General features: G+C 37.6%; 1 protein-coding gene across 2 annotated transcripts in view; it reads left to right on the top strand.

Moving 5' to 3' along the window:
- Nucleotides 1–27,167, top strand: part of Rasgrf2 (Ras protein specific guanine nucleotide releasing factor 2) — a 219,976-nt gene that overhangs the window by 73,041 nt on the left and 119,768 nt on the right. For both annotated transcript variants that reach the window (XM_042691066.1, XM_042691065.1), the window contains exons 2-5: nucleotides 3,811–3,917; nucleotides 19,077–19,224; nucleotides 21,130–21,219; nucleotides 24,001–24,254. In XM_042691066.1, coding sequence (XP_042547000.1) covers nucleotides 3,811–3,917; nucleotides 19,077–19,224; nucleotides 21,130–21,219; nucleotides 24,001–24,254 — 599 coding nt within the window. The remainder of the gene's footprint in view (nucleotides 1–3,810; nucleotides 3,918–19,076; nucleotides 19,225–21,129; nucleotides 21,220–24,000; nucleotides 24,255–27,167) is intronic.

The following is a 27,167-nucleotide window of genomic DNA, read 5'->3' as shown; positions in this document are numbered from 1 at the left end:
CCCTGTCTGCAGCCAGGCTGTGGAAGAAGTCAATGAACTGCCCTGATCTATGAGCACTGCACGGGCACGTCCCCAACATCCGCTGCCTGGGAACCCAATTAAAAGCCACCATTAAGCGACAGCAAGGCAATTATATTAGCAGTGTACATCCAAAGGTTAAGCTGTGTCTCACGCAAAGCAATGACGGGAAAAGTGATGAGAAGTAAAATTTATGTTTCCCAGAGTCATTTAATAAATTTACCCAAATCACAGAAAAAAAGCCCAACAAAACAAAACCCTCGTACTGTCTCTGTGTGTGCCTGAAAATTATTTATTTGTCAGAAAGTCGTTAGCCTCACCTTGAAATTGGTGTCCCCTGAATCTGTCTCAGACCTGAGGCTTTTTAGGTCCTCTTGGGTGTTGAAAATAGCAGCCGAGCATTGATGGCATTCTGTGACCTCTGACCTGCTCTCCTTCTGGAACTTGGGAAAGATAATACAGAGTCCTGGGTCATTGTACAGTGGAAGGAAGAGTTGCACAGAGAGATGACCAAGTTCATGTCTTTAAATTCAACATTGATCTAGTGACAGTGAGATTCTTTTCTTGTTCCTTCCTGGATATTTTCACTTGATCTCAAATCTACTCCTCCAGTCTAATTCTTTCCCAAGTACCAACCGGCATGTCTTCTATTACATAGCATTTCAGTTGTGTCCCAAATGCAGTTCACCCCCAGACACCTCCTGCCCTCACAACCAATCCTTCTCTTAATTTTCTCTGTCAAATGCATCTGTATTGACCAGTTAACTAAGCAAAGACCTCAACTTCTCCCTCCTTATCAGCCCCATCCATCTGCAGGCCCAGTATTTTCAGATAGCTCTGATATCACAAATTCTGCAGTCATTTTCCCTCCCATACAGTCTCAGTTGGTAATTAACATTGCAGCCTCAGATAAACTAGTTTATAGTGAATGCTCCTCTGTGCCTGGCTGGGGCTACAGGGAAAGACAGGCTTTGGCAACTGCTTTGTCCCTGGCTCCTGTCCCAACTTCCTGGGCTGCTCTTACTTTTCCAAGTTGGACCCAACAACATGAGTTTCCACTGTGTGTGGCTGGAGTTAAAGCCTAATCTTCAGGGATTCTCTTTTGGGCTTTCAGGAGCTTCTCAGTTGGCAGGAATAACATCTATTGCTCCATCTCCTATGATCCTTCTTTCTTGCCCTCAGCCTTGAAAAGGACTCCTTTAACCTCCTTCTGTGTGGCTCCTGACCCTCCCGGGCTGCCTTTGACATATAACATTCTCTTTTTATATTTTAAGAATATTTCTTTTAAGCTATTTTTAAGGTAATGTGTGTGTGTGTGTGTGTGTGTGTGTGTGTGTGTGTGTGTGTGAGATACTGGGGCTTGATTATTAATTATCCCTTAGCTTTTTTGCTAAAGGCTAGTACTCTACCACTTGAGCCACAGCTCCACCTCTTGCTTTTTTTGCTGGTTATTTGGAGATAATAGTCTCATAGAGTTTCCTTCCTGGACTGGCTTCAAACAATGATTCTTAGATCTCTGGAAGCTAGAGGCATGAATTATCAAGTGCCCAGTAGTAACTCAATTTTTAACTATATTGTGGTTCATATAGCTTTTCTATGAGCTTAATGTTCTTCCAAATATGCACTACAAAAAGTAACACAATTTTGAAAGTTATAAATGTTAAGAAATATATTCATATAACTTACAATATGAATAGCATAAAGAGGAAAACCACATAATAACATGTGAGTGGTATGATCCCATTATGTATTTGTACTTTGTTGCATGTCTTAATGCATTCTTGAGGTGTTTTTCTTATTCAGGCTGCTTTCCTGTAATTAAATTTTATATTTTTTATCTGCATGTTTTGGATTTCAAATTGCAGTTAGGACAATTTTTCCTAATCAGAGGTACAGTGACCATTCCAATATATAAAAATGTTTGTTTTTTTCAAATTATACTTCTGACTTAGGAAATTATCCCAGCATATTATAGCCTGGGAGCAGAGTTTCTATAGTCTCTATTATACCAAGTTGGTAACCTTTCATGTGACCTTATTTTAGGCCTGAGCTTTAGGTTAGCTTCCAAAACCCTATATTGTGTTACAACAGCATATCCTCAGCTACTTGGGTCCTACTGTGTTACTCTTCCCTCCCCAAACTTTCTGCTATGGTTCTGCTTCTTACCTATGTTTCTAGCATGGGGATTGCTTATCTGGAAGTACTGTTACTTTGTCTGGATATAGCAGCTTGTTTCTAAAGCATTTTAAAGCTGTGTAGGCTAGAGTAAATCTCTAGATGTTCCATCTGTTCAATTGTACCACAAAGATCTCTGAGCTTGTACTGAATCATCATGATTTACTGGGTATATTGTGGCTCACAAAGGTTGTCAGGGTGATGCGTCTTTGACTCAGACACTTATCACTTTGTCTAATCCAAAGCAGACTCAAAACCAGACAAATGCACTTCTATGTATTATACACGAGAATTCTCCACATCTTTATGTAGCTTTTTGCAAGATGATTTTTTTAAAGCAGATTCTGTTTTGCAACTATGATCCATGGTATCTGCTTATTGTTGTAAAGTTCTCTATTTCATGCCAATCCTTTTAGAGCACAGGGTGACTTTGTGGATCACAAAGTTTGAGGGTCTGTGAGCTCTGGTTATATGATTTTATTTTGTGTTCTGGAATCCTGATGACAACTATGTTTAATTTAAAAAATATTTATATAATATATACAAAATTGACTTTTTGGCATGACTGTATGTGCTTAAATCTCGATTTAGATTTGTACAGGCCCTGCAGTGATCATGCGGAACTGTCCAGTCTCTTCTGACAGTCATGCTTTCTGAAAACAATGGATCTATTTGACGACACTAGTTCAAGATCACTCACAAGAAATTAGAGAGGATGTAAGCCTTTAAGCTGGCTTCTCTACTCAACCGGATCCTTATGAGAGATCCAAGATGCTAGGTTTATCAAGTTTGTTCCTTTTTTACTTTTGAATAGTGTTCCTTTGTAAGAATATACCAGCATTAAAAAAAAATCCACTCACCTACTGATGGATATTTGGGTTGACTCTAGGGTAATTATAAGTACCCTTATATAAGAAAAGTCATTATATCCTTGATAATTTATTTTATTTCTGATAAATGATGGTATGCTTTTTTTTTAGTTTAGCCCAATTCCTTTTGTTCAACAACTTAGATCACAACTCTATCAAAAAGAAATTGTGCCGATCTCTTAGCCCCCAGGATAGGGATTAGGTTTCCTTCCTATGTCAAGGATAATCTGTCTAGGAAAACAAGGATAGAGGCAATTGGTGCTAAGATGGAAGGAAAGGCAATGGTAACAATTGGATGTAATACTAGGCATATTGCTTGTCTGAATGGGAATAGATATAGAGGAGAACAGAAATGATAATTGGCTGATGCAAATATGCATACTTGGATCCCTGTAATCTTAACATACTCTTCCTTCTCAGAAAATGTCTGCAGTTATTTTTTCATGTTAACTTTAATATATCTTCAGAGATAGATTTGTACAGTGTTCTTTTTGTACTTGTATAATAATATGCAGTACAGTAGCATTGTGAGTTGACTGTTACTGAGGGATGTTACGATGTAGTCTATGCTATCTTCCACATGCCATTTCTATGCTAACTGGAGAGGAGTGACATCATATTTGGAAATACACCATATATAATGTTGTTGGATTTTGTCACATATACTTGTTGGTGGTAACTACTGTGTTACTATGTTTTTACACAGGAAAATAAAACTAAACTTTTTAATGTTTGTTTTTCTTTCCAGTATTATTTTACTGTCCTTTTTGGACACGAAGGTCAGAAACCACTGGAGCTGCGCTGTGAGGAGGAGCAGGACGGCAAAGAGTGGATGGAGGCCATTCACCAAGCTAGGTGTGGGCACAAATCTTGCCATGTGACACTTGATTGCCTGGGTCTTGCTTTGGGGTTATCACTATTGGCAGTAGTTTGGGAAGAACTGCTAAGATGGACTTTTCCTTAGTATCTCCAATATAGTCATCTGTAAGGTAATTATTTCTGTTGGCATATTCTAGCTAAAGATGAAAAGTAATAGATATAGCAGTGATAATAATAATATTAATAACTACTATTAGTAGTAGACACTTAGGGATTCTTCCTAAATGACATACACTATTTTAAGTGCTTCCTAACTAAGAAATTTATTGAATATATGACTCACTCCAATCTACCAGATAAGGAAACTGAGGCCTGGAAGGTAGTTGGCTTGCTTGAGGTGAGCTACGAACTCAGATGAGCCTACTTTTTCTAAACTGTGCATCATGTCGTCCAGTTATAGAAAAAGGCAATAGCCTCCCTAAGGAAATAGAAGAGCGTGATTTTACTCCTTGCCGTGGAATAAAATGGAGATGAAAAGGGACTCAAAGGTCTTCAGTGGGGTTAGAAACCTAACCCTTCTCTTTCCTCTGTTCAGTTCCTGAATCCAGTGCATCCTCCCTCCTTCCTAATGGTTCCTGTCTCTCTGCCTTTGCCCATCCTTCCCTCAGTACAGGCTGTTGTTAGTTCACAAATTCTTGCTCTCTTGTCTTGCCCATTTCCCATGTATTTCAGGGAAAAACTTGGCCATGGCACGTTTCCTTTCTGGGCAGAGGCCAGCTCTCCTTTTCTATATACCCACTCACCTCTTTACCATGTGCCCCTGGGATCCCTGTGACAGGTCAGCTCTCCTCAGCTCCCCCTCTAAATACTACACATATGTCTTGAACTGTATATGGATGCTTAGCAATTCAGGTTATTTTTGTGTAGTTCATGTGTGATTGCTGTTTCCAGAGGGAGATTCTATGCTTCTTGAGGATGAAGAGGAAGATTGGGCAATTTTCTTTCTGAGCGAAGTGCATTGCTAAGGATATACTAAGTAATCAGGAAATGTTTCCAGATTGATTATAGAAAGAATAGAAAAATTTGCTCTTAGTGAGTGTAGACTATTTGAATCCTTGAGATTTTTTTTTTTTTGGGTCGGTCACGGGGCTTGAACTCTGGGCCTGTGCGCCGTCCCTCAGCTCTTAAGCTCAAGGTGAGTGAGCACTCTACCACTTGAGCCACAGTGCCACTTCTGGTTTTCTGAGTGGTTTATTGGAGAGAAGAGTCTCAGAGCCTTTTCTGCCTGGGCTGGCTTTGAACCGTGATCCTCAGATCTCAGCCTCCAGAGTAGCTAGGATTACAGGCGTGAGCCACCAGCGCCCAGCTGAGACTTTTTTTTTACCTGAAGATCTTTCATCTCTGCCTTTCTTTTCTCTCACTTCAGACATGAAATTGTTAAGCTGAAGAGCTGGAATCCCAGTGAGGACTGTCAGACTTCAGACCCTTTCGCCAATGCTCCAAACTGTTGTACTTGTCTCTCTTTTTCTCTTTAGTCTGCCACATTTTTTTTTTCTTATTCTGTTCAAAGATGAAAGTGACTAATGTGAGGTCAGGGTTGAGAGTAAAACATACGGCTTATAAAACATTTCAGTTTCTTTTCTTGCTTTCCTACAAAGGATTGCTCTGAGATGCACTCAAATGCTGCTTTCCGCACAGGTCCTCAGCTCACTGGCATAATGTACCAAGGCACCCTGCCCAGTGCCTTTGCTGTGGGTGCTCTCTATCTGAGAGTTTTGCTCCAGAGGTAAGCCTAATATGGAATGACTTGCTAGAGAAAGAAGGTCAAGTCTTCAAAGGTGAGCAATGCATCAAGCTGGCAAGGTAGAGCCCTGGGGGTCATTTGTAGTCCCAGTCTTTGTGGCTATTTGCATTCCTTTCTAATTGAAGAAGCCCATAATTCTAAGCATGTGTTTTTGCCTAAAATGAAGTCCATTATTAAGTCATGTATATCTGCCTGGTTTTTTTTCATTCTAGAAGAGCAGATAATACCAGCAACATAAATAGCTTTTATAAAGCAAATATCTTGGTGAACCAAACATTGTATTTCTTTAAAGATGGATGGAAACTTACAGGTCTTTTTTTTTAATATCATGCAAACATCATGTCATACACATGGACATCGTCATCTACTGATTTTATTTGGCAAGTGATGAAAACCAGGACACACATAATTATGTCAGAAGAGTGACTTTAGAAACCAGTGAATTGGTTCAGAACTATGAAAATTCTTTTTTTCTCTTTTGAACTAGAAGATTTGGTTAGGAATTGATCCTTTTTCTTGATGCCTTGGAATTTTGGTTTGTTAGGCTTGTTTTTAGTTTGACTTGAGGCTTACAACTGGGCTCTTTGATAACTCCTTTTAATCTGCTTGCTTTATACTTACAATTCTTATAGTTGATTTCTTTTGCATTGAGATGCTTCTGAAATCTTTGTTTCCCAAATCAGGAAGGACAATAATGGATCTCTGAAATACATGCTCATTTTGTTCATGTGTCAACAAAATCAAGAAGTTAATGAATCTGATTCAGAGAAAGTCTCAGCAGCCATTTTTGCTTGACATTATGTCACTATAACCCAATTCATTAACTAGATTTAGTTTGCCTAAACATTTCACCCTCAGAGGACAGCTTGAACTCAGAGCCTGAGCGCTGTCCCTGAGCTTTTGTGCTCAAGACTAGCACTCTACCACCTGAGCCACAGCTCCACTTTTAGTTTTTGTGTTGATTAATTGAAGATAAGAATCTCACAGACTTTCCTTCCCCGGTTGGTGATTCTCAGATCTTAGCCCTCTGAGTAGCTAGGATAACAGGTGTGAACCACTGGCAATGGCTAATTTGCAGATTTTTAAATAGAAAAATTTTAAATATTCAACAGTTATGAATATACTGATCTCTTTTTACAAATGTCTGTCCTCTTGATAACTAACATGAGATGGTTTTTCTCTGAGCTACAAATCTTCCTGCAGGTACTACACAGAATTAGCAGCTTCCTGGAACTTCCTCTCTGGATCTCTTCTCTTTTCCTGAAATGGCTCTTCCACACCAGCCTACATACACTCCATGAAAAATCACACTGTCACACTGAAATTCACACTGCCGTACTGGCTTTTGCACCAAAGCAGAGTCTTCTTGGCATAGTTTGTTTTCATAAAATCTTTTGGACACTTTTCTGGGGTGTCTGTTGCACATTTCCTTCTTTAGATGTGGTCCAGAAAAAAAGATTCTTACTGGAACTAGTATTCTTCACACTGAAGCTTTGACTTGGCCCAGGAAACTTGATTTAAAATTTTGCCCATAGTCTGTGGATACAATTCTAGAATATTGCCAACAGATTTAAGCTATCATTCTACACACGCCATGGCAATAGGACTATTAATAATAACAACAAAAATAATAAGATAATAGATTATTAAAACCCCAGTTTGGTTTTGGTGGGGTGAGATGGCACCACAGCACTTAAATTATATTCAAGTCTAGGAGTATTTCATGTATGGTTTGCTACTTGAGTATAGAACTATGGACATTGCAAATACTTGATTTTTTGTTGTTGTCTTAGCTATATGTGACCATCATGGTTATTAGTTTTAAATACAGGGATATATCTTAAAACTTGGTTCCAATTAGTTGTGGGTCTTTAGGGCTTCTTGGCTAAAAAAGACATCCCTTTGGGTTTCATCTTCTGGAATGCATTCAGGCAGAGCCCCAGCAGGAGGAAAATAGTCTAGGTTGGGAAGAAGGTCCAGGCCAACATTTACTAGGATTCTTCCTATTCTGACCTAAACAAAGAACCCAAAGGATCTGGACTTTGGCAGTCCACAAAGACACACTACTTCCATTATATGCAGAAACTTACAAACGTACTTTTTTATAGTGAGCTATCTACATATAGCTTTCCATTGAGTTCTCAGAGTTACTAGATCCTTACAAGTTTTAAACCAAGCTCATTATTTTTATCCAAGTGGTTCCTTGTCCCTTTCTTTCTATCTAGATGATCTCCTATCTTGAGTAACTCAGTCACTCAAGACAGCAGTATGCCACCTCCACTTGCTATCCTCAATACTCACATTCAATGGACTCTACCAGTACAGCATCACTGATGTGAATTCCACCCGTGCAGCATCACTGATCTCCATTGCTCTCTATGTCTGGGGCAGTTGCCATAGCCCAGGATGTCAACAGTGGTTTATAGCTAAGCCACTTTGCCACCTTTTTTTCCTGATCTCTATCTCTCCTCCACATGGTTACTAGTGTATCTTTTCTACACAGATCTCATCTGCTGAGAGAACTCCAGGGTTCTTTAATGATTTTGGCTATTTTATTGTTTTACTTCTATTGTTGAAAATTTTAAACAATATGAAAAATTTACACAGTATGTGAATAAAGAAAGAATTGTACAATAGTCTGCTATGTTATTTTAAGAAAAGAAAATGTTCCTTCTCTTAACTGATCTTAAAGACTAGGCCCTCTGTGAGTTCTGGGGTACAGGGAGCTAGTCCAAATGAGGGCTTCTCTTAAACTATACTGACTTCTGGGAACTTCTCATGCCACCTCCTTTTGGGTCCTAGGCTCCAAACATCGCAATTGCAAAGGAGAATTTCTTCCAGACTGATTTATACCAATTTGTCTTTCAGGACAGAGTTTCTACTCATCTGCATTATCTTTCCTGAATCCTTTCCTCTCTTTGCACTGATCATTCCCTTATGTGAGCCCCCATTGCAACCACCTCATTCTCTTAATGCAACCAAGAGGATTTTGCATTTATTTATTTATTTATGTGACTATTTTTCTGTCAGCCTGAATTTCTTCAGATAAATTGTGCACTACTCATATCTTCTTCCCTGCTCCTGGCATCATTCCCAATTGCTTTTCAGAAATGTGTGTGCCAATTTAATCCTCTTCACTAGGACAGGAGAAAGATGGAAACTTCTTTTAAAAGTCTTTCTTATATCAATAGCTAAAAATGATACCTTGTGTAATGAGCATTTCCTTGGTAAGACTGACCGTTTTCCTCTCATTATTATTCATCTGTGTCCTCTACGAATCGCCCTTTCTATCCTTTCTTCATATTTTCTATTGATGTGTTTCTATTTTTTTTAAATGAGCTCTTTGCATGAGCATAGATGATGTATATTTTATGTTTGTTGTAAATCATTTACAATATTTGTTGTCTCATAATTGTAACTTTGGAGTTTTTGGTCAGAAAGTTTTAAAATTATGATGCAATCTAAATAGCCTGCTTTGGGGGAGAAATTGTTCCATTACATTTGATTTTTTTATTTTTTGTGTTATACTTCACATATCATAAAACATCATTTTAGAGCAAATAATTCAGTCATTTTTTCTGGTTGCATAGCTATCATCATTAATTTGAGAACCTTTCTAGCAACAAAAAGGACACTCAACACCTACCAGCAGTTATTCCTAGTTGTCAATACCCCTAGCCGACCATTAATTCACTTCCTTTAGATTTCATCCATTCTAGCAATTTTATATACATAGAATTATACAGACATTGCTTCTAGCTTCTTTTATTTAACACAATATTTTCAAGGCTTGTTCATGTAACATGACCGAATTAGCTTCTACTGCATGGATATACTACATATATATTATTTATCCATTGGTCAGTTGATGATTATTGGGCTTATTGCCACCTTGTGTTGTTAATAACTATTTGTGTACAAGTTCCTGGGAGAAGAAATTCTTTCAATTCTTTTGGATACATACCTAGGAGTATGAGGCCACATCATGTGGTTACTCAGTGTTTAACTCTTTTCAGAATTACCAAATTGTCTTTTCTGGTGACTAGGCCACGTTACCTTGTTACAGCATTGTGAGAATCCTCAGTGGCAATTTGTTTGTTTTCTTTGTTTATGTTTGTTTTGCATAGAGTGCTCGTAGTAGAAGGTAAATTCTAAAATATATTCATTTTAAGAATTAGAGTTACTACCAGTTTGACTCCAAAATGGTAGTCATTTTACCATTTTGACACATTATATTTCCTTGTAAGAAAATTTTGTGTTTTTAAAGTATTGGCTTGTGTTTTGGAAAGGATTATTGACAACTTTCTACACATCCCAAAGTTAGTCAGATGTTTAAATAATGAGCTGTAATTGTGTGAACTAGACAGATGGAGAAATGCTTAGAAAAGAGAGTTTAGTCTTTGCATTGGTCCCACGTTTAGTTCTCTTCACTGAAACATTTGACTTTCAATGACTTAAAAGAGGAAAGCTGAAGAGAGGAGAACCTCTCTGTTAGAGAGACAGATTGTTGGGGTTGATAGTGCCAGTTCCCCTTGCTAATGGGGTATATAAAATATTGACTAGCCAATGAAGTGGAGATATTGATGTGAGAGGATTTAGGAGCCAGGGAATATGAAAGATAATATAGTAATGCCAAGTGGCCAAGAGCAGAGCTAAGGAGGTTTATGAGTCAGCTTTATGTCATCATAAAAATTCTTGAGACAATAACTTAGAAAGAAAAAATATTTTTTGATTCATGGTTTCATATGTTGATGAAACATGATTGGTTGGCCCTGTTGCTTTGGGCCTGTGGGGCAGCAGCACATCACAGCAGAAGCATTTTTGCTTCATGTCATAGTGGAGCAATATTGCCCACCTCATGACCAGGTGAAAAATAGAGTGAGGAGGGAGCTAAGGTCTCAAACCCTCCTGAGGCACTCAAGGGCTTAAAGGCCTCAACTCTTAAGGATTTCACCACTGCCCAATAGCACCATTTGGAGAACCAAGCTTTCAATAGTTGGACCTCTGAGGGGCATCAAGATCCAGACTATAGTAGAGGCCTGGTCCTGCTTACATAAGGCCACTACTACCACTGTGTGAAGGCTGCATAGGTAGGCGCTGGACTGCTACCGCCCAGGACTGCATTCTTTCCATTCTCCAAGGTGCTATAGTTCTCTCAACATGAGGAATGCTGATGATGGATTGTTTTCTCAATAAAATTGTGCATAACCTAAGTTTGGAGTTGGCATTTTTCTCTAGTGACTTTTTTTTTCCATATGAACTTTCCTCTTGGATTTTGGCTGTAGTTCACTTCCTAAATATGTCTTTTTTTTTTTTTGTCGGTCATGGGGCTTGAGCTCTGGGCTTGGGCACTGTCCCAGCACTCTTCAGCTCATGGCAAGCACTCTACTGCTTGAGCCACAGCGCCACTTCCACTTTTTGAGTGGTTTATTGGAGATAAGAGTTTCACCGACTTTCCTGCCTGGGCTAGCTTTGAACCACGATCCTCAGATCTCAGCCTCCTGAGTAGCTAGGATTACAGGCATGAGTCACCAGCGCCCGGCCCTAAATATGTCTTTAATAAAAATAACAGTGATGAGATTCTGGGTTATTTAACAACTTCTTATTAAATTAATATAACTTCTTGTCCTTCTACAAAAATAATTAAGGGCTGTAATTTCACACTTTGTCTTTTCCCCGAAGATTTCAGAATTTCATTTGAATGTTCACTTTTTGCCTACATGGAATGCTGTGGTTTGGCTTTGATTATAAAGATTACATAGCAGCTGTTTTATTCCCATGGATATCTCAGTCTTGCCCTGTCTGTACTTGAGTTTTGCCTTCATTTTGTTGATTTATGAGGTTTGATTTTATTATTTCCCTTGGCAGTGGGAAGCCACCTTCTCTCCTCTTCACTTTCTCCTCTTTCTCCCATTCCTCCTTTTTTTGCACTTTTCCTCTTCTTCTTTTACCTCCTTCTTTTAATTGGAAGTTTTAAAACAATCAGTTGATAAATAGATGGAGATGGAGCAGGGCACCAGTCGCTCACGCTTGTAATCCTAACTGCTCAGGAGGCTGAGATCTGAGGATCATGGTTCAAGGCCAACCTGGGCAGGAAAGTCCTATGTGAGACTCTTATCTCTAATAAACCACTCAGAAAACCAGAAGTGGCACTGTGACTCAAGTGGTAGATCACTAGCTTTGAGTTGATGATCTGAGGGACAACACCTATGCCCAGAGTTCAAGCCCCATGACTGATACACACAAAATAAATAGATAGATAGACAGATAAATAAATAAATAACTGTAAAAACAGATTGGACTTTGTTAAACTTGAGCAATATATATATAAATGGAAATTTTAGTCAAAACATGTATTGAAAATACACTTGACCAGAAATACTAATGCTCAGAAAATATTGAAGGAAAGCTAAACATGCATAATTAATTAATTCATAAGCAAAATATGTGCTATTTTTACCTAGTGATTTGCATTAAAGAAGAGTAGAATATAGAGTAGGAGACAGCACTGGTGGCTCACACTTGTAATCTTAGCTACCTAAGGGACTAAGATCTAAGGACTGTGGTTCACAGCCAGCCTGGGCAGGAAAGTCTACAAGACTTCTATCACCAATTAACCACCGAAAATCTAGAAGTGCATCTGTGACCCAAATGACAGAGCAGTAGCCTTGAGCACAAAAACTCGGAGACAATGCTCACGTCCTGAGTTCAATCTCTAGAACCAGTAGGATGGGGAGAGAGAGTTAAAAGGGAAGGAGTAAGGGAGGGAGGGAGAGAGAAAGAATAAAAGAATAACAGAATGCACAGTAGGAGGATATGGCTATGAAGGATATTTCTTGTTAATTTTCTCTTTCTCTTCCTACCATCAAATAAGCTCCACGAGAACATACTTATGCTTATTTTTCAATTTACTGATTTATTTTGTAAAATTATCTTTAAGTAGTTGTACAAAGGAGTTGCTATTCAACAAAGCAGTTTATAAAAGCACTGAATCTTGATCACTGTCATCCCTTTCAACATTTTCCCCCATCTTTCCCAAGCCACCCATTTCCTCAATTTTCTTTGTTTTGTAGGATATGCATTGAATTTTATGAGTACATTTCCCTTTTTTCCTCTCTCCATTGATCTACCTCACCCTTTTGATCCCACCCCCTTTCTAGTACCCATTTCCTGCTGTTATTTTTGTTGGACTATGAGTTAGGCTTTCTAAGGAATTACATTATTTGAGTTCTTCCCTGAATCTACCATTTTGCACTTATGTACACTTGGATGTGTTCACTTATATATTTATAAATTATTTCTGGGTTCCATATATGAGAGAAAACAGTTCCTGGATAGGAAACACACAACACTCAATAAATATGAACCAAAGTATCAATTTAGATTCATAGGACTATACAAACAAGGAAATCAACTTATTCCATATTTTAGGATTCTTACTTATATAATTAATGTATGGAATAAATAACTACTTAGAATTTTATATGTTTCTTCCCTACTTTAATATCATGGAGATCTTGGAAAATATAGAAAAGTGCAAAAGAAGTAACTCAAGAAGTAATTCCATCTATAATGATTCCAGCTAGAGGATATGTCTTTTTCTTGGAATGCCTATGTATAAAGCTTTCTCCCTTTGCATATGAGCATATATTCCTGTCCTGCACACGTAATATTCATCTTGCTCTTTTTCTGCTCATTCATACATAGGTCTTATTTATCATTTTAAAAGATAATAATTTTGAATGAGGTATACGGTCCCAGGCTTCTAACCACAGTATTCTGGGGACAGGCAGAAGAGATATGAGTTCAAGACCTGCCTGGGCTACTTAGCAAGACTCTGTTTCAAGAAGCCAAACTAAAACAAAACAAAAACTTAATTTTAAGTACTCTGTTATCATTTCAGACAAACGATTCATTATTTAGATACTTGCATATGATATACGCTTATTTAGATTATCTCAGTCATCTTAGTGACTAAACACCATGTTTCTTTGTGCAAGCCCCTTGATTATTTTTCTTGACTTTATATTATTAGACGTGAAATTAGAAATTAAGCCAGACTTTAAGTCTGTCTTGATGCATCTTGTGATCATCTTGTGACGTTCAGAATGTCATACTCTAGAAGCACCATGTGACATCACCCAATTCACAATGCCTTCTTAAGTCCTGAGTGTTAGTGTTGCTAAAAATCTTAACCAGGGCTGGGAAGTAGCTCAGTGGTAGAGCACTTGCCTTGTATATATGAGGCCCTGGGTTTGATTCCTCAGCACCACATAGGCAGAAAAAAGACAGAAGTGGTGCTATGGCTCCAGTGGTAGAGCACCAGCCTTGAGCTGAAGAGCTGAGGGACAGCGCCCAGACCCAGAGTTCAGGCCCCACAACCAATAAAAACAAACAAACAAACAACAACAACAAAAACCTTAAGCAGCCAGGTGCCCATGGCTCATGCCTGTAATCCTAGCCACTTAGGAGGCTGAGATTTGAGAATCAAAATTTGAAGCCAGCCCAGGCAGAAAAGTCCCTGGGAGACTCTTTTTAAATTTTTAATTTTTATTTTCTTGTAAAGATGCTGTACAGAGGGGTTACAGTTACATGAGTAAGGTAATGAGTACATTTTTTTTGTTGAGCATTTTTACCCCTTCCCTTGTTGATCTACCTGGGAGACTCTTAACTCCAAAATAAACTACTTAAAACAGACAGAAATGGCACTGTGGCTCAAGTCCTAGGGAGCTAGCCTTGAGCACGAAGAGGCTCAAAAGACAGCACCTAGGTCCTGAGTTCAAGCCCCAGGACTGGTTAAAAATAAAGTTAAGCAAATTTTGAAAAAAAATTTGCGTTACAAATTTTTATTGATATATGAAATGATGACCTTTTTCAATTAACTAATAACTTTCTAAAATCTTAAGTAGTTGTACAAAAAAGTTATAATTTCATTAGTCAGGTTATGGGTACAGTGCTTCTTGATCAGTGTCACCCCTTCTGTTTTTCTCCTCCATTATTTCTCCTTCCACCCCTACCCTCAAGTTATGTAGTTAATGTTTACATAATGTACATTGACTAAAATAACCTTCCTCTATTCACGCTTCTTTCCTCCATTCATGTGTCCTCTCTCCCCAAAACATATTTCTACTTCCTGGTATTCATTTTGATAACAGTTCATTAGTTGTTCAGAGGAGTTACACCTTTTGAATCTTCCCCTAAGTATATCATTCTTTAGTCAGTTTGTTTGTGGGTAAATACATAGAGCTCTCTATATGTTATTATGCACATTTGTATTTTAGATCTAGCTTCCACATGTGAAAGAAAATGTGCCATTTGTCTCTCTGAGCCTAACTTCACTTAGCCTAGTTTTCTCTAGGTGCATCCATGTCCCTGTAAATAACATACTATTATTCATTCTAGTAGATGAGTAAACTTTTATTGTATACCTATACCACATTTCCTTGGTCCACTCATCCATTGTAGAGAATCTGGGCTGTTTCTATAACCTGGGTATCGTGAATAGTGTGACAATGAACATGGATGTACAGGTGTCTTTACTGTATCCAGTATTCTGGATAGATGCATAAAAGTTGTATCACTGGATCAGAGGATAGTTCTATATTTCATTTGATAAATAGCTTTTATTGGTTGCTGAAGCTTGATGTGTTCTGTGTATACTTTGTGTTTGTGATTGACTTTAAGTGATATGAAAGTTTGAATACAATCCTCTTATGTCCTATCCTTTTCTCCTTCTGATTTGGTATTTACATATTTTTGACACTTAACTTATTCGACTTTATGTCCTAAAATAATATAATTAAATCTCTATTGATTTATAAGCTTCAAGCAGTAATGTGTTAGTGCTCTGCTAGGAAAGATATGATAAATAAATGAAGACATTTTAAGGTCTCATATACTCTTGATGTTTATTACTTTTATTATTTATTCTCACTTTGCACATTTTAAAGCATTTATATTCTGTTCTCTAAATTCAATTAAGTCTCTGTGCTTTGCCATAGATGAATCTGAAAATTAAAAACTAGTAAGTGGGGTAGGTGCCAAAGCACAGATAGATGGAAGGAATAAACTGTGGTATTCCACAGCACAGTGGGATGCCTATAGCTCATAATAACCTATTTTATATTTTATGAAGACCTAGAAGAAAGCTACTCAGAGGCTCTAAATGTAAAGAAGCAATAGGGAAGGGAAGCACTAATTATACAGATTCAATCAGCATGTGATGTATGCCTGTATTGAAATATCATGCTGTGCATCAATAATCTATGCAATTAATATGCTAATAGATAAAAATAAAAAATAGGCAATTTACATAGTGGCTATACCAATATTATAGACCAAAGAATTAATGTAAGTATTTGGTCCTATAAAGAATGGATAATCATAGAAAAACTCCTCAATTTTATTTCTTGTTGATAGCCTTTTATTTTCTCTCTTTTTTTCTGATCATCTAGCTTAGATTTTAGCCACATTTGCCTTATTTGTTAGTGAATCCACTGACCTATAAAATTTTCATTGGCATTTATTTTGTCTCCAATACTTCTTATTATTTTCTGGTTGCTTCTTTTCCACGACAGATTCGTTTTGCTTTATGTCTCTAATATCCATTCCTATCTCTCTGAAGATAATAATCTCTGCTGCATGATTGATTCTTGTTTCCTATAGCGTCTTCTGTTTGTTCACTTGGGCTATAATTGTTACCTGTTGCTAGTAAACAATTTCCCCTCCAACATTTGGCAAATAAACATCTAATCACATCCTGACAATTTCTGTAGGTCAGGACTCCAGGCCTAGCTTAGCTGGGTGCCTGTGTTCAAAAGTTTCTTACAATTTACAATCATGGCATTGACTAGGTCTGTGATCTCAGCCAAACGCTCAGATGGAGAGGATCTGCTTCCAATGTTACTTACAAGGTGGTTGGCCAAATTCATTCCTTAAGGGTTGATGTACAGAATTGAGTTCTTCAATGGTTTTTGGTGAGAGGCCTGTCTCAGTTTCTATTTACCATGGAAGTCTGAATAGAGAAACTCATGGCTGGGAAGCTGTCTGCCTTCCAAGCAGATCAACAAGAGAGGAAGGGAAGGAAAGTGAGATGGAAACCAGCGTCTTCTTGTGAACTAAGCTTGGAAGTGCCACTGGCACTTTTATAATAAACATCTATTTTTTAAACCTCTGACTTGAGGTAATCTGTTTCACAATAGACAAGTAACCCAATATATTTCACTCCTAGGCACTCTTGATTCCTTTCCTTTTTTAGTTCTTCCTTGGATCAACAGTGGTGCCAGGAGTAAACCTCAGCTCTGTTCTCTCTAAGTCTATCTCCCTCATTAAGAACCTTCGTTAGGAAGGTGGCCCCATTTTCTACAGAGAGCAGATCTAGGACATGCCACCATTGCCAATTGTACGCTCTATTTCTTTTTAAAAATTATTATAAAGGTGATGTACAGAGGGGATACTATTTCTCTTTTATTTCTTTATTTTGGGGGCATGTAGAAGGAGCCAAACTTCTGGATGCTCTGTAAGCCCTTGTCTGCGGCCCAGGCAAGTCCCATTCTTTGCAATGGTTGATTCTGAGTTTGGTGCTTCTTGGGCCACACTTGGTGAAAGTCATATTCCTGCAGGGCTTTGCAACTCTGGTTTCCAGTCTTTCCATTGAACTAATTCTGCTTAGTTTTCCTTTTGATGACATATTTTACTATTTCATAAGGCCATTAAGGTTTTGTTTTTTAAACAGAAAACACTTTTCTGAGCATATCAGTGGGACTTCAGAGATAAAGTGGGCAGGTATCAGTATGTGTCTACATGAACTCAATCCTGCATCCTGTATTGAGCTTGTGCTTTTTTTATTTCAAAAAGAAAATTAAATACCACTGTGCAACCTAATTTAACACATTACTAAGAAAGTATATGTGAAAGACAAGTATAGAATAACTTTTCTAAAGCTTTATTATTATTTACTCCTTTAGAGTTTTCTACAAAATCTTTTAATGAAGATTTGCTTTCCTTTTTTCTTCTTTCTCCTCCTCTCACTTATACTTACATAGCTCTTCTTTCTATGCTCTTCAAGTAATTTGGAGCAAATGACTTAAAAATATAGCAGATGCAATGTTCTTCTCTAATGCTAATAGCACACATGATGTAAATGCTGAGGGTGTTATTGAATTAAAATTGCAATTTTTAGAATTGTCTCGAGACTTTCATTCTAAGTATCACAAAATTATTTCAAAGTAGTGTAGTTTAGAAAGAGAATTTATTGGAAGGAGATTACCCCAGCTAACCACCCTTTTCTGTCTCAGGCTTCCTACCTGCTTTGTATCTGCCTTTCTGAACACCTGCACGTTCTTCACTTGTTTTCTGTTTAAAAAACCTTAATGGCCTTATGAAATAGTCAAAGCAGACTTGCTTTAAGTGCTCTGGTATGGCTGTGGCACACAAGGCTGTCCAACAATGGCAGCCTAAGTTTCCAGGATCATATCATCTCAGTTTAAGTAAGCAGGACAGAGGCACAGTCCCAGATCCTGAAAAGAAAAAAAAATCGATTTCGTTTATCTTGGGCTTCATATCCCATTTTAGGTTGGTTCAACCTAATCTTAAAGGTAGGTTTTATAGTATAAACATGGCTGCTGTGGTTCAGGTTCCCAAAGAAGAGTTAAGAAGGTGAAAGCCAGGAAGGGAATAGTTTTCAAAACAGTCTGATACTATTGTCCACTGAGAGATAATTTAATTTGCGGTAAGCAGGTACTCCAGGATTTCATTATCAATAGAAACCCAAGAGTGAGTTTTGTCTTTTCCATGCTCAGCCAAAGAAATAAAAACAGACAGCTGAAGGTAAGCCCAAGGAATTTAACTTACTGCCCAAATATATGTTGCTTCTGTCAGTTTTAGGAGTGTACTGGATAGTGTTACAATTGTAAAGACACTCTTGCAGATCTAGTAGTGGGATAGTTATGATATGATTTAAAAATTTTTTTTTGCAATCAGTGCTCATTCTCAAGGTTACTGCATTTATTCATTTTGGTGACAGGTCTATTTCAACTGTTCTGCCTTACCTGGGAAAATATTTTGAGTGTTACCTTGGGAACCATATGTCATAAATTCAAAAGGCCTCAATTTCGTTGATAAAGGAAGTACACTACTTTTAAAATCACTCAGATTTCCTTTGCAATTTTTTATGCTCATATGATAAAATTAAGTACATGAATTCTTAGTCAAGGATATGATGACTCAAATTCTGTATCACTGAAGGTTGACAAATATACACTGAGAATGTTTATGTAAGGTAGGGTTACAAACATGCAATGCTTGTTGGTTGTTTTTTAAAGGTAGTGTATACTGTTTCATGTGAAATTATAGAACAGTGCTTTGATGACTGACTGTAATTTTCTCTTCAGTTATGCAGACATTTTGATTGAGAGAGAGGTGTTAATGCAGAAGTACATTCATCTAGTACAGATTGTAGAGACAGAAAAAATCGCAGCTAACCAACTCCGGCATCAACTTGAAGATCAAGATACAGAAATTGAAAGGCTTAAATCAGAGGTATTTCTCAGTCGAAAATTCCTTCTCATTGTTTCCCATCTACTATCATCTCTGCATGATTATCCATGGAATATGGAGCAAAATTTTAACCCCAGGCTGAATTCTTCTGTCATTAATACGTACATACTGGGCTACTGACCTAACCATGAATTTCTTGTCTGCATTGGTTTAGGTAAGCACACTACATGGACATAGCAGGAGAGCATTTTTTAAAAAGTCTGTGCTCCTAATGTCCTGAATTAGATCTGAAATTAAACAGCTATCTATAATATGTAACTATTTTCAGACTGGGTTTTGGAGTGGGAGTTGTGAGTTTGTTTTGGAGTCATTAAAATCTAAAATCACAAGTAAGGAAAAACCAGAAATTACTTCAGAAATATTTGACTTTCTTTTTAAAGATCTAAGAAGTCCAACCTTGTCTCCTTTAGAATGAGTGAAAGTAAAATTTTCTTCCACAAATGCATTCATATTTCTTAGATTCAAAGAAAGGATCCAGGCAAAAGAAAAGAAACCTACTCTTTGCATTCTTGTTGACAGAGAGCACAAATTCCCTAGCTTTGGCACTTTCCTTGTCATGGAATAACAATTTCTTTTTCTGCCTCTCACCTCCTCCTGGGACTCACTCAGAATGCCGGGAGAAATTTCCCCCTTTGCTCCCTGGATACATCACACTAGTGCACAGAACATGATACAAGTCAGTTCCAACTGGGGTTTGCTATTTTCTCTGGGAATGATAAGTTTCCAACTGTGTTCACTGTATCTTTACAATTGTCAGCTTCCTCATTTGACACTGGTATCTGATATAATGAAAACGGCAACCGAAAACTTAACAAACTTGCATTTTAAGTGACTATATCAGGCACTGTAATTTAAAACAAAATTATTGTGTTCTCTCCTCACCACAGTGAGCTAGAGCAGATGCTTGTCTGTTGAGTGAAGCAGGTTGGTATTTACTCCAGGAGAGAAGCTTAGCACCAAGTGATGTCCCCCAATATTTATTTGTGTGAGCTTCTCTGTCTTCACTACAGTCTATTTTAGTCTGAATATAGAACACCTCTATAAACTGTCAGTAGCAGGTATGTCTTTTGTGGCTGCGTGACAGGAGCATAATTTATTTCCTACTCCCTTTATTTTCCCCACTGTTCTACCAGACAATGGTAGAGGAGTATATTTGGTATTGGGGACAAGATACAAAAAGAGATCAGAGGTGGGCAGTTATGGTCTCCTAATCTTTATGTGTTTCCTTGTTAGTAAATCTGTATGGACTCTTATACTTGTAAGCATCTGTGGTGAATATTTGTTGCTATGTGTATGTAGCCGAGAGGCCATTTGATCTTGAATTGTGCCTCACAGTGCTCAGGACTGGTCTGGGGCTATGTAGAGAATATAGGTCATTATAATCCTTTCAGCCTCTTCTGAGGAACCTGTTTGGCTGGCTTAGGCCAACATCAGGGCTCTGAGGTCTCCCTCATAACTACCATTTTCCTAAGGAGATCTGTGCCTTCTGTATGGCATGCACATGAAAGGCCAAACAAGCCAATTATGGACAAGACCTTCAAGTTAAGCACCTGCATGTGGAAAGCACAGATTTCCATGGACAATGCGTTCAGGCAAGGTGACAGGCACATCACTCAAGTCCTGAGGAGTTGGCTTGGTTAATCAGGACCAAGTTTTACCCTAATGTAGATCCCAGTGTACACTTTCTATAACATTTCTTGTTAGCATTGTCACACCAAACTTAAGGTAAAGCTCATCCTCTACCTCAGCACCAAAGGAAGAGTAGGTGCACAAAATACAATGGTTCCTTTGAGATCTCGGTGGACTAGGCTGGTAGGCAGCTCTTCTGTCCTACTATTCTGTTTCATGATTCCCTAAATCATGAGATGGACCAATTTTGTGTTACAGATTGTTGCCCTGAATAAAACGAAGGAACGAATGCGCCCTTACCAAAGCAACCAGGAAGATGAAGACCCAGACATCAAGAAGATTAAAAAGGTAGGATTTTGAAGGTTTCTGGTTCTGTGGGGACAAGGTGACCAATTGTCTATTGAATGGTGATGTCTTCGTCACCATGTCCCTGAGCTGGGAAGCAGCCTTGATATTTCTGTGCTAATGACACCCACACTTGCCCTTCATAGTGATGCAGCCATAGCTGCATCTGGAGAACTTCAGCTTGAATTTTCTTTACAGTTGCAGGAATCTTCTTTTGGACTAGGGAAGAATGAAAAACAAATATTAAGAGACAATAGCATTCTCTACTTAGGTTAATGAAGAGCTGTTGAAGGTCCTAGTTTTGTGATACTTTCATATTTGGTAGGGATTTTTAAAAACTACATTTCAAAAATATTTCCCTTAATGTTAGTATGTAATTTAGGAATGGTATTTTTTTCATGTGAGAGGATTGAACAAATCAATACATCAGCTCAGATTTGTTTTATTATTATTGCCTCTTGTTTAGCAACCACATAAACAGAACTTTCCATCTTACTGTCATTTAGAATCAAACAAGGAAGCAGACCCTGGCACTCACTCCAGCCCACTGCCTTCTGATTCATGTCGCTAAGGCTTTGATTCTGTGATCTTATTTGTCCATGTAAAACACCCGATTTGGTTAATGTTATGTAAAAGCTTTCAAATTTAAAGAACTTTTCCTGCATATGCATCTGTTTATTTATATTTCTTCCTATTATTTTCTGTTCCATTTTAAGTGAAACAAAACTTTAACCAAATACTGCTCAGAACTTGAAATGACTCTTTGGACTACGTTTTTAGTTTTCAAGAAGTAAAGATATAGATGAAGCATAGTGGCACACGTAACTGTAATATCAGCTGTTTGAGAGGTTCCAGGGCAGCCTGAGTGAAAATGAATGAGATCTTATCTCAAAATCATGATGAGTATAATGGTTAATGCCTGTAATCCAAGCTTCTCAGTAGATGGGAATGGGAGGCTTTCTGTTTGAGGTCACCTGGGCCAACTTAGTAAGGAATCTAGTTGAAAAAAAAAAAAAAAACCTATAACTGACTCAAGTGGTTAAGCATTAATACAGTAAGATTTAAGCCCTGAGTTCATTCCTCAGTGCCAATAAATAATTAGTCAAATAGTAAAATAACACTATTCTTTTCTTAGCATTTATATTTTCTACTTAATTCTGGTTTATGTTATTATATCACAAGATTAATGTTATTGCTTTACTTTTAATAGTATGCAGCTGCATGTAAACAAGGATATTAATAAAATCTAATTTTCAGTTTGGTTATACAAGCTGGTCTGTAAGTAAACAAGTGAGCCAGCTATTGTTCAGCAAAGAACACCTGTTCAAGTGAACAGAGAGATTTTACTTGACAGAAAATTTAATTAAGTTGATTTTTATAAATACTTCTATTCAATGGAAGAGTTATGATAAAATAAGTGCTTTTATATATTTTTCTACATTCATGATTCTTAATAGAGGTAATTTTAAATCTACTTTTGAACTTGTTAAATAGACTTTGAAATTAACTTTATTGTTCTTTGTCTCAAGTCAAACCAATATCTGTGGAAAGAGACAGATGTTCACAAATGAATGATCTGTCTGTCTGTCTGTCTGTCTCTTTCTCTTTGTGCTGGTCCTGGGGCTTGAACTCAGGGCCTAGGTGCTATCTCTGAGCTTTTTTGCTCAAGGTTGCTACTCTACAACTTGGGCCACAACTCTAGTTCCAGCCTTTTTGAGAGACTTAATGTAGATACACATCTCAAAGACTTTCCTGTCCAGTCTGACTTAAAACCACAATCCTTAGATTTCAGTCTCCTGAATTGCTAGGATTACAGACATGAGCCACCAGTACCCAGAAATTTCTCTATTCTTATCTTGGCAAAAATGTATTTTCTTTACTTCAAAAGACCACAATTTGAAAATGGCTATAATTCATAGATAATTTAATGTAAATTTCCAAAAAAATATGCATATAATCTCTCCCATATAATTCTATTAATGTATACATAATTTTTATTATTCGAGGTATAAGCAACCTTAATACATATATAAAATTGAAAAAAATGAGGCAACTTTAAACCTCGCAAAGGAGTGGTGATATTTAAATGAATAATTTATAGTAAATGGGTAAAATAGTATGAAAAAAATCTAAAACCAGATTTAGTCGTAAATTAATGTTTTTAATTTTCTATGAATTTTCAACCTGTGCTTTCTTGTTATATCTGCCACAGCCAAAGTGGCAAATCTTAATTATCATTAATTTTTATATTTAGAAAGGATCTTTTATTTGGAGTCTAATTATATATGAGAAAAAAGAGGACCAGAGTTCAATAATCAGCAGATTATTGGTAGAGTCTTTGAGTTAATGATTATGATATATATCATATTATACATATATATATATCTGCTTAGTATCTCCTATTTATCTATTAAAAATACTAGAAAAATTATGACCATGGCTCCAGAGCCAGAGGTTTAGGCCAGAGATTGAGTGTTTGGAGACTCTGAATTCAAACCCAAGTGCCACCAAACAGTAATATTGAAATAATATTTTGAGTTAGTGTAGACAGGCTTATGTTGTGGAAGAAACTTGTGAATCTGAGAAAAATACCTTTTAAATCATCTTTTTTTTCCCTTGCTTTTTAGCAAATGCTTGCCATTTTTCCCATTCTGGTGTAACCACTGGGACACCCATGAAAGAAAACAGGATTGTATGAGGCACGGGATGGATGTACTTCATGGCAGGCTTAAGTAAGCCAGTCTACACTTCCTTGAGGTTCCTTTCTGTCTTTTTGTTCTGTAGGTTCAGAGCTTCATGAGAGGATGGCTGTGTAGAAGAAAATGGAAGACCATTGTGCAAGACTATATTTGTTCTCCACATGCTGAAAGTATGAGGAAGAGAAATCAGATTGTGTTCACCATGGTGGAGGCAGAGTCAGAATATGTGCACCAGCTCTACATCTTGGTCAATGGGTTCCTCCGGCCCCTGCGGATGGCAGCCAGCTCCAAGAAACCCCCCATCAGCCATGATGATGTCAGCAGCATTTTTCTCAATAGGTTTGTTCTTGCATAGATCCATGTTTTGTGAAAAGCTCCCTCCTTCTCTCCTGCTTTCCCTCCCTCCCTCCCTCTTTCTTCCTCTCTTCTTTCATCAGGTACTGGGGAATTGAACCGAAGGCCTCATATATGCTGTGGAAGTACTATACTATTCTTGTGCTTCTATGGGGGATTGTGTGTGTGAAGATATTCCCTCTTACAAACTGAAACATTAACTGCAAAGTAACTGTGGACATTATTGGTAACTTTGATAAGGCGCCAAACCCTGATTAGAGACAACATAGGAGAGAATGGAATAGAAGACAGGAATAAAAGAGAAGGGTATAGAAGAGTCTTTCAAGAAAGGTTATTCTAAAGTGGATCAGAGGACAAAGGATGTAGTTCCACAGTAGAGCTTTTGTCTAAATGTGTGAAATTTAGGTTCAATCTCCAGAACAAAAATAAAATAAATAGGTAATGATAAATAGAGGAGAAAAGTATGATTCAGGCAGAAGAGAGTGTGTTACACTGAAATAGAGTCCTATGGACTTTTCTGCCTGGGGTGGCCTGGAACCTTGATCCTCTTAGTCTCAGCCTCCTATGTCACTAGCATGACAAATGCATGCCACTACACCAGCTATTGATGGAGAAAAGATCTCAAATGAACTTTTCTGCCCAGGCTGATGTTGAACTGTAATCATTTTGAGCTCAGACTCACAAGTAGCTAAGATTACATAGTGGATAGCTTGAAGATGTATACTTTTATAGAGTTGCTTACAAGGTGTTAGTTGTCATAAGTGTTATTAATTAGATTATCTTTCCTTGCTTGTTTGTGAAGCTCCAGGCTGTTCAATTATTTTCAGTTTTAAAAAAATACTAGATGGTGGGCGCTGGTGGCTCATGCCTGTTATTCTAGCTACTCAGAAGGCTGAGATTTGAGGATTGTGGTTCAAAGCCAGCCTGGGAGGGAAAGTCCATGAGACTCTTACCTCCAATTAAGCACTAGAAAACCAGAAGAGGAGCTGTGGCTCAAGATGTAGAGTACTAGCCTTGAGCTGAAGAGCTCAGGGACAGCACCCAGGCCCAGAGTTCAAGACCTACGACAAACAAAACAACAACAACAACAACAACAAACTAGATAAGTACTTATTCCTAGTATATGTCACCAATGCAAAAGAATAGTTATTAAGAAGATACAAATATGATGTAGGTACAAATAACAACAATCAATGCAAAACATCTTACTACTAACGCACATCATTTAGTTACATCGTAAAGTAAAACCATGACAATTTGATGTGACATGACATTATTTTCAGTTTTGACACAGAGTTTATACTTAACTAAAAGTAATCTACCTAATTATGTATAGCATCAATTCACCTGTTTTCTGATTATTCAGGCAGGAATCAAAATATGAAAGTAAATGTATCAATTAGTTTTCAATGTAGGAGTGAGTAAGCTCTCTCTGACTGGAGGAAATTCTCTGTTTATAGAATTTTTTGGAAAGCGTGGAGAATTAACACTGTCTGTAGGGTCTTGAATTTAAGGGCATGACATCAGAGATGTGATCCAGGGGCTACAAACCACGGCCAGTCCCCCAGCCTCTGAAGTTTGTTACCAGAAACTAAAATGCTGAGGCTTAGTGGTAAAATTGCCCCTCCCCTCCCAATACATCTCCTTTACTGACTTTCAACAACAAAAGAATGGTATCTACTTATACCTTCCTTTTTTATTATTAATTTACTTTATTGTTATTATAGAGGTGATACATAGAGGGATTACAGTTACATGAGTCAGGTAACAAGTACATTTCCTTTTGTATAGTGGCTTCTGTTCCTTTATTCTCTCCCTCCACCTGTCTCTGCCCACAAGTTGTATAGTTCACTTTCATTAGCATCCAGTGAGCTTCATGGCTGCAAGTTTTCACTCTTGTTCCTTTGAATTCTGTACCCTCCTCCTACCCTTCTGAAGACATATACTTGAATATACCATACCTACGGTGAAGAAGACAGAGTCATCAAGAACTAAAATAGTAAAGAAAGAAAGGAAGAAAAAGAAAAAGGAGGCCTCTTGTTTCTGTATCTTGGAGTTTGTTTCAGCATGTATATTATTTTATGTAAATATGAAGAGGCACTTAGGCATTGGGCCTTTGTGTTCCTCTCTTAAGATTATCCTTTATTGATCTCACTATGTATGAGTATCTAGACTCTTGTATAACTTATCATATGCCAGTGTATTTTAGACCTAATTTCCACATATGAGAGAGAACATGCACCATTTGTCTCGCTGAGCCTCACTTACCATGATTTGTTCTAGTTCCACCCATTTCCCTACAAATAACATTATTTTATCTTTCTAATGGCTGTTTAAAATTCCATTGTGTATAAGCAGTGAACGCAGATGTGCAGGTGTCTTTATTATATCCTGTCTCATGATGTTAATGATAGATACCTGGCAGTGGTATGGCTGGGACGTAGGGAAGATCTATGTTTACTTTTTTGAGGAACCTCCAGACAGCTGTCCAGAGTAGTTGTACTAGTTTACATCCCCACCAACTGTGTAGTAGGGTTTCTTTCCCCCTCTATCCCTGCCAACATTTGTTGTTCAAATTTACACTGTTGGCCAATCTAACTGAGTTGAGATGAATCTCTGAGTTGTTTTGATTTGCATTTCCTTTTTGGACATGGATGATGAGCATTTCCTCATGTGTCTCTTTGCCATTCTTACCTCTTCTTCTGAGAAGTCTCTTCTTAGCTCTTTGCCCATTTAGTGATTGGTTTATTAGGTTTGGGAGGGGTTAGTTTCTTGAGCTCTTTGTACATATTGGATATGTAGCTTTTGTCTGATATATTGTTGATAAAGATCTCCTGGTCTGTTGATGCTGGGAAAACCGGGCAACCTTATGCAGAAAACTAAAAGTGGATTCCTGTT

This window comes from Dipodomys spectabilis, unplaced genomic scaffold (genome assembly GCF_019054845.1).
Source record: "Dipodomys spectabilis isolate Male_0828 unplaced genomic scaffold, ASM1905484v1 ptg000140l, whole genome shotgun sequence".
Taxonomy (NCBI): Eukaryota; Metazoa; Chordata; class Mammalia; order Rodentia; family Heteromyidae; genus Dipodomys; species Dipodomys spectabilis.
The sequence above is the reverse complement of the archived record's forward strand: the minus strand, read 5'-3'. Positions and strand labels throughout refer to the sequence as shown.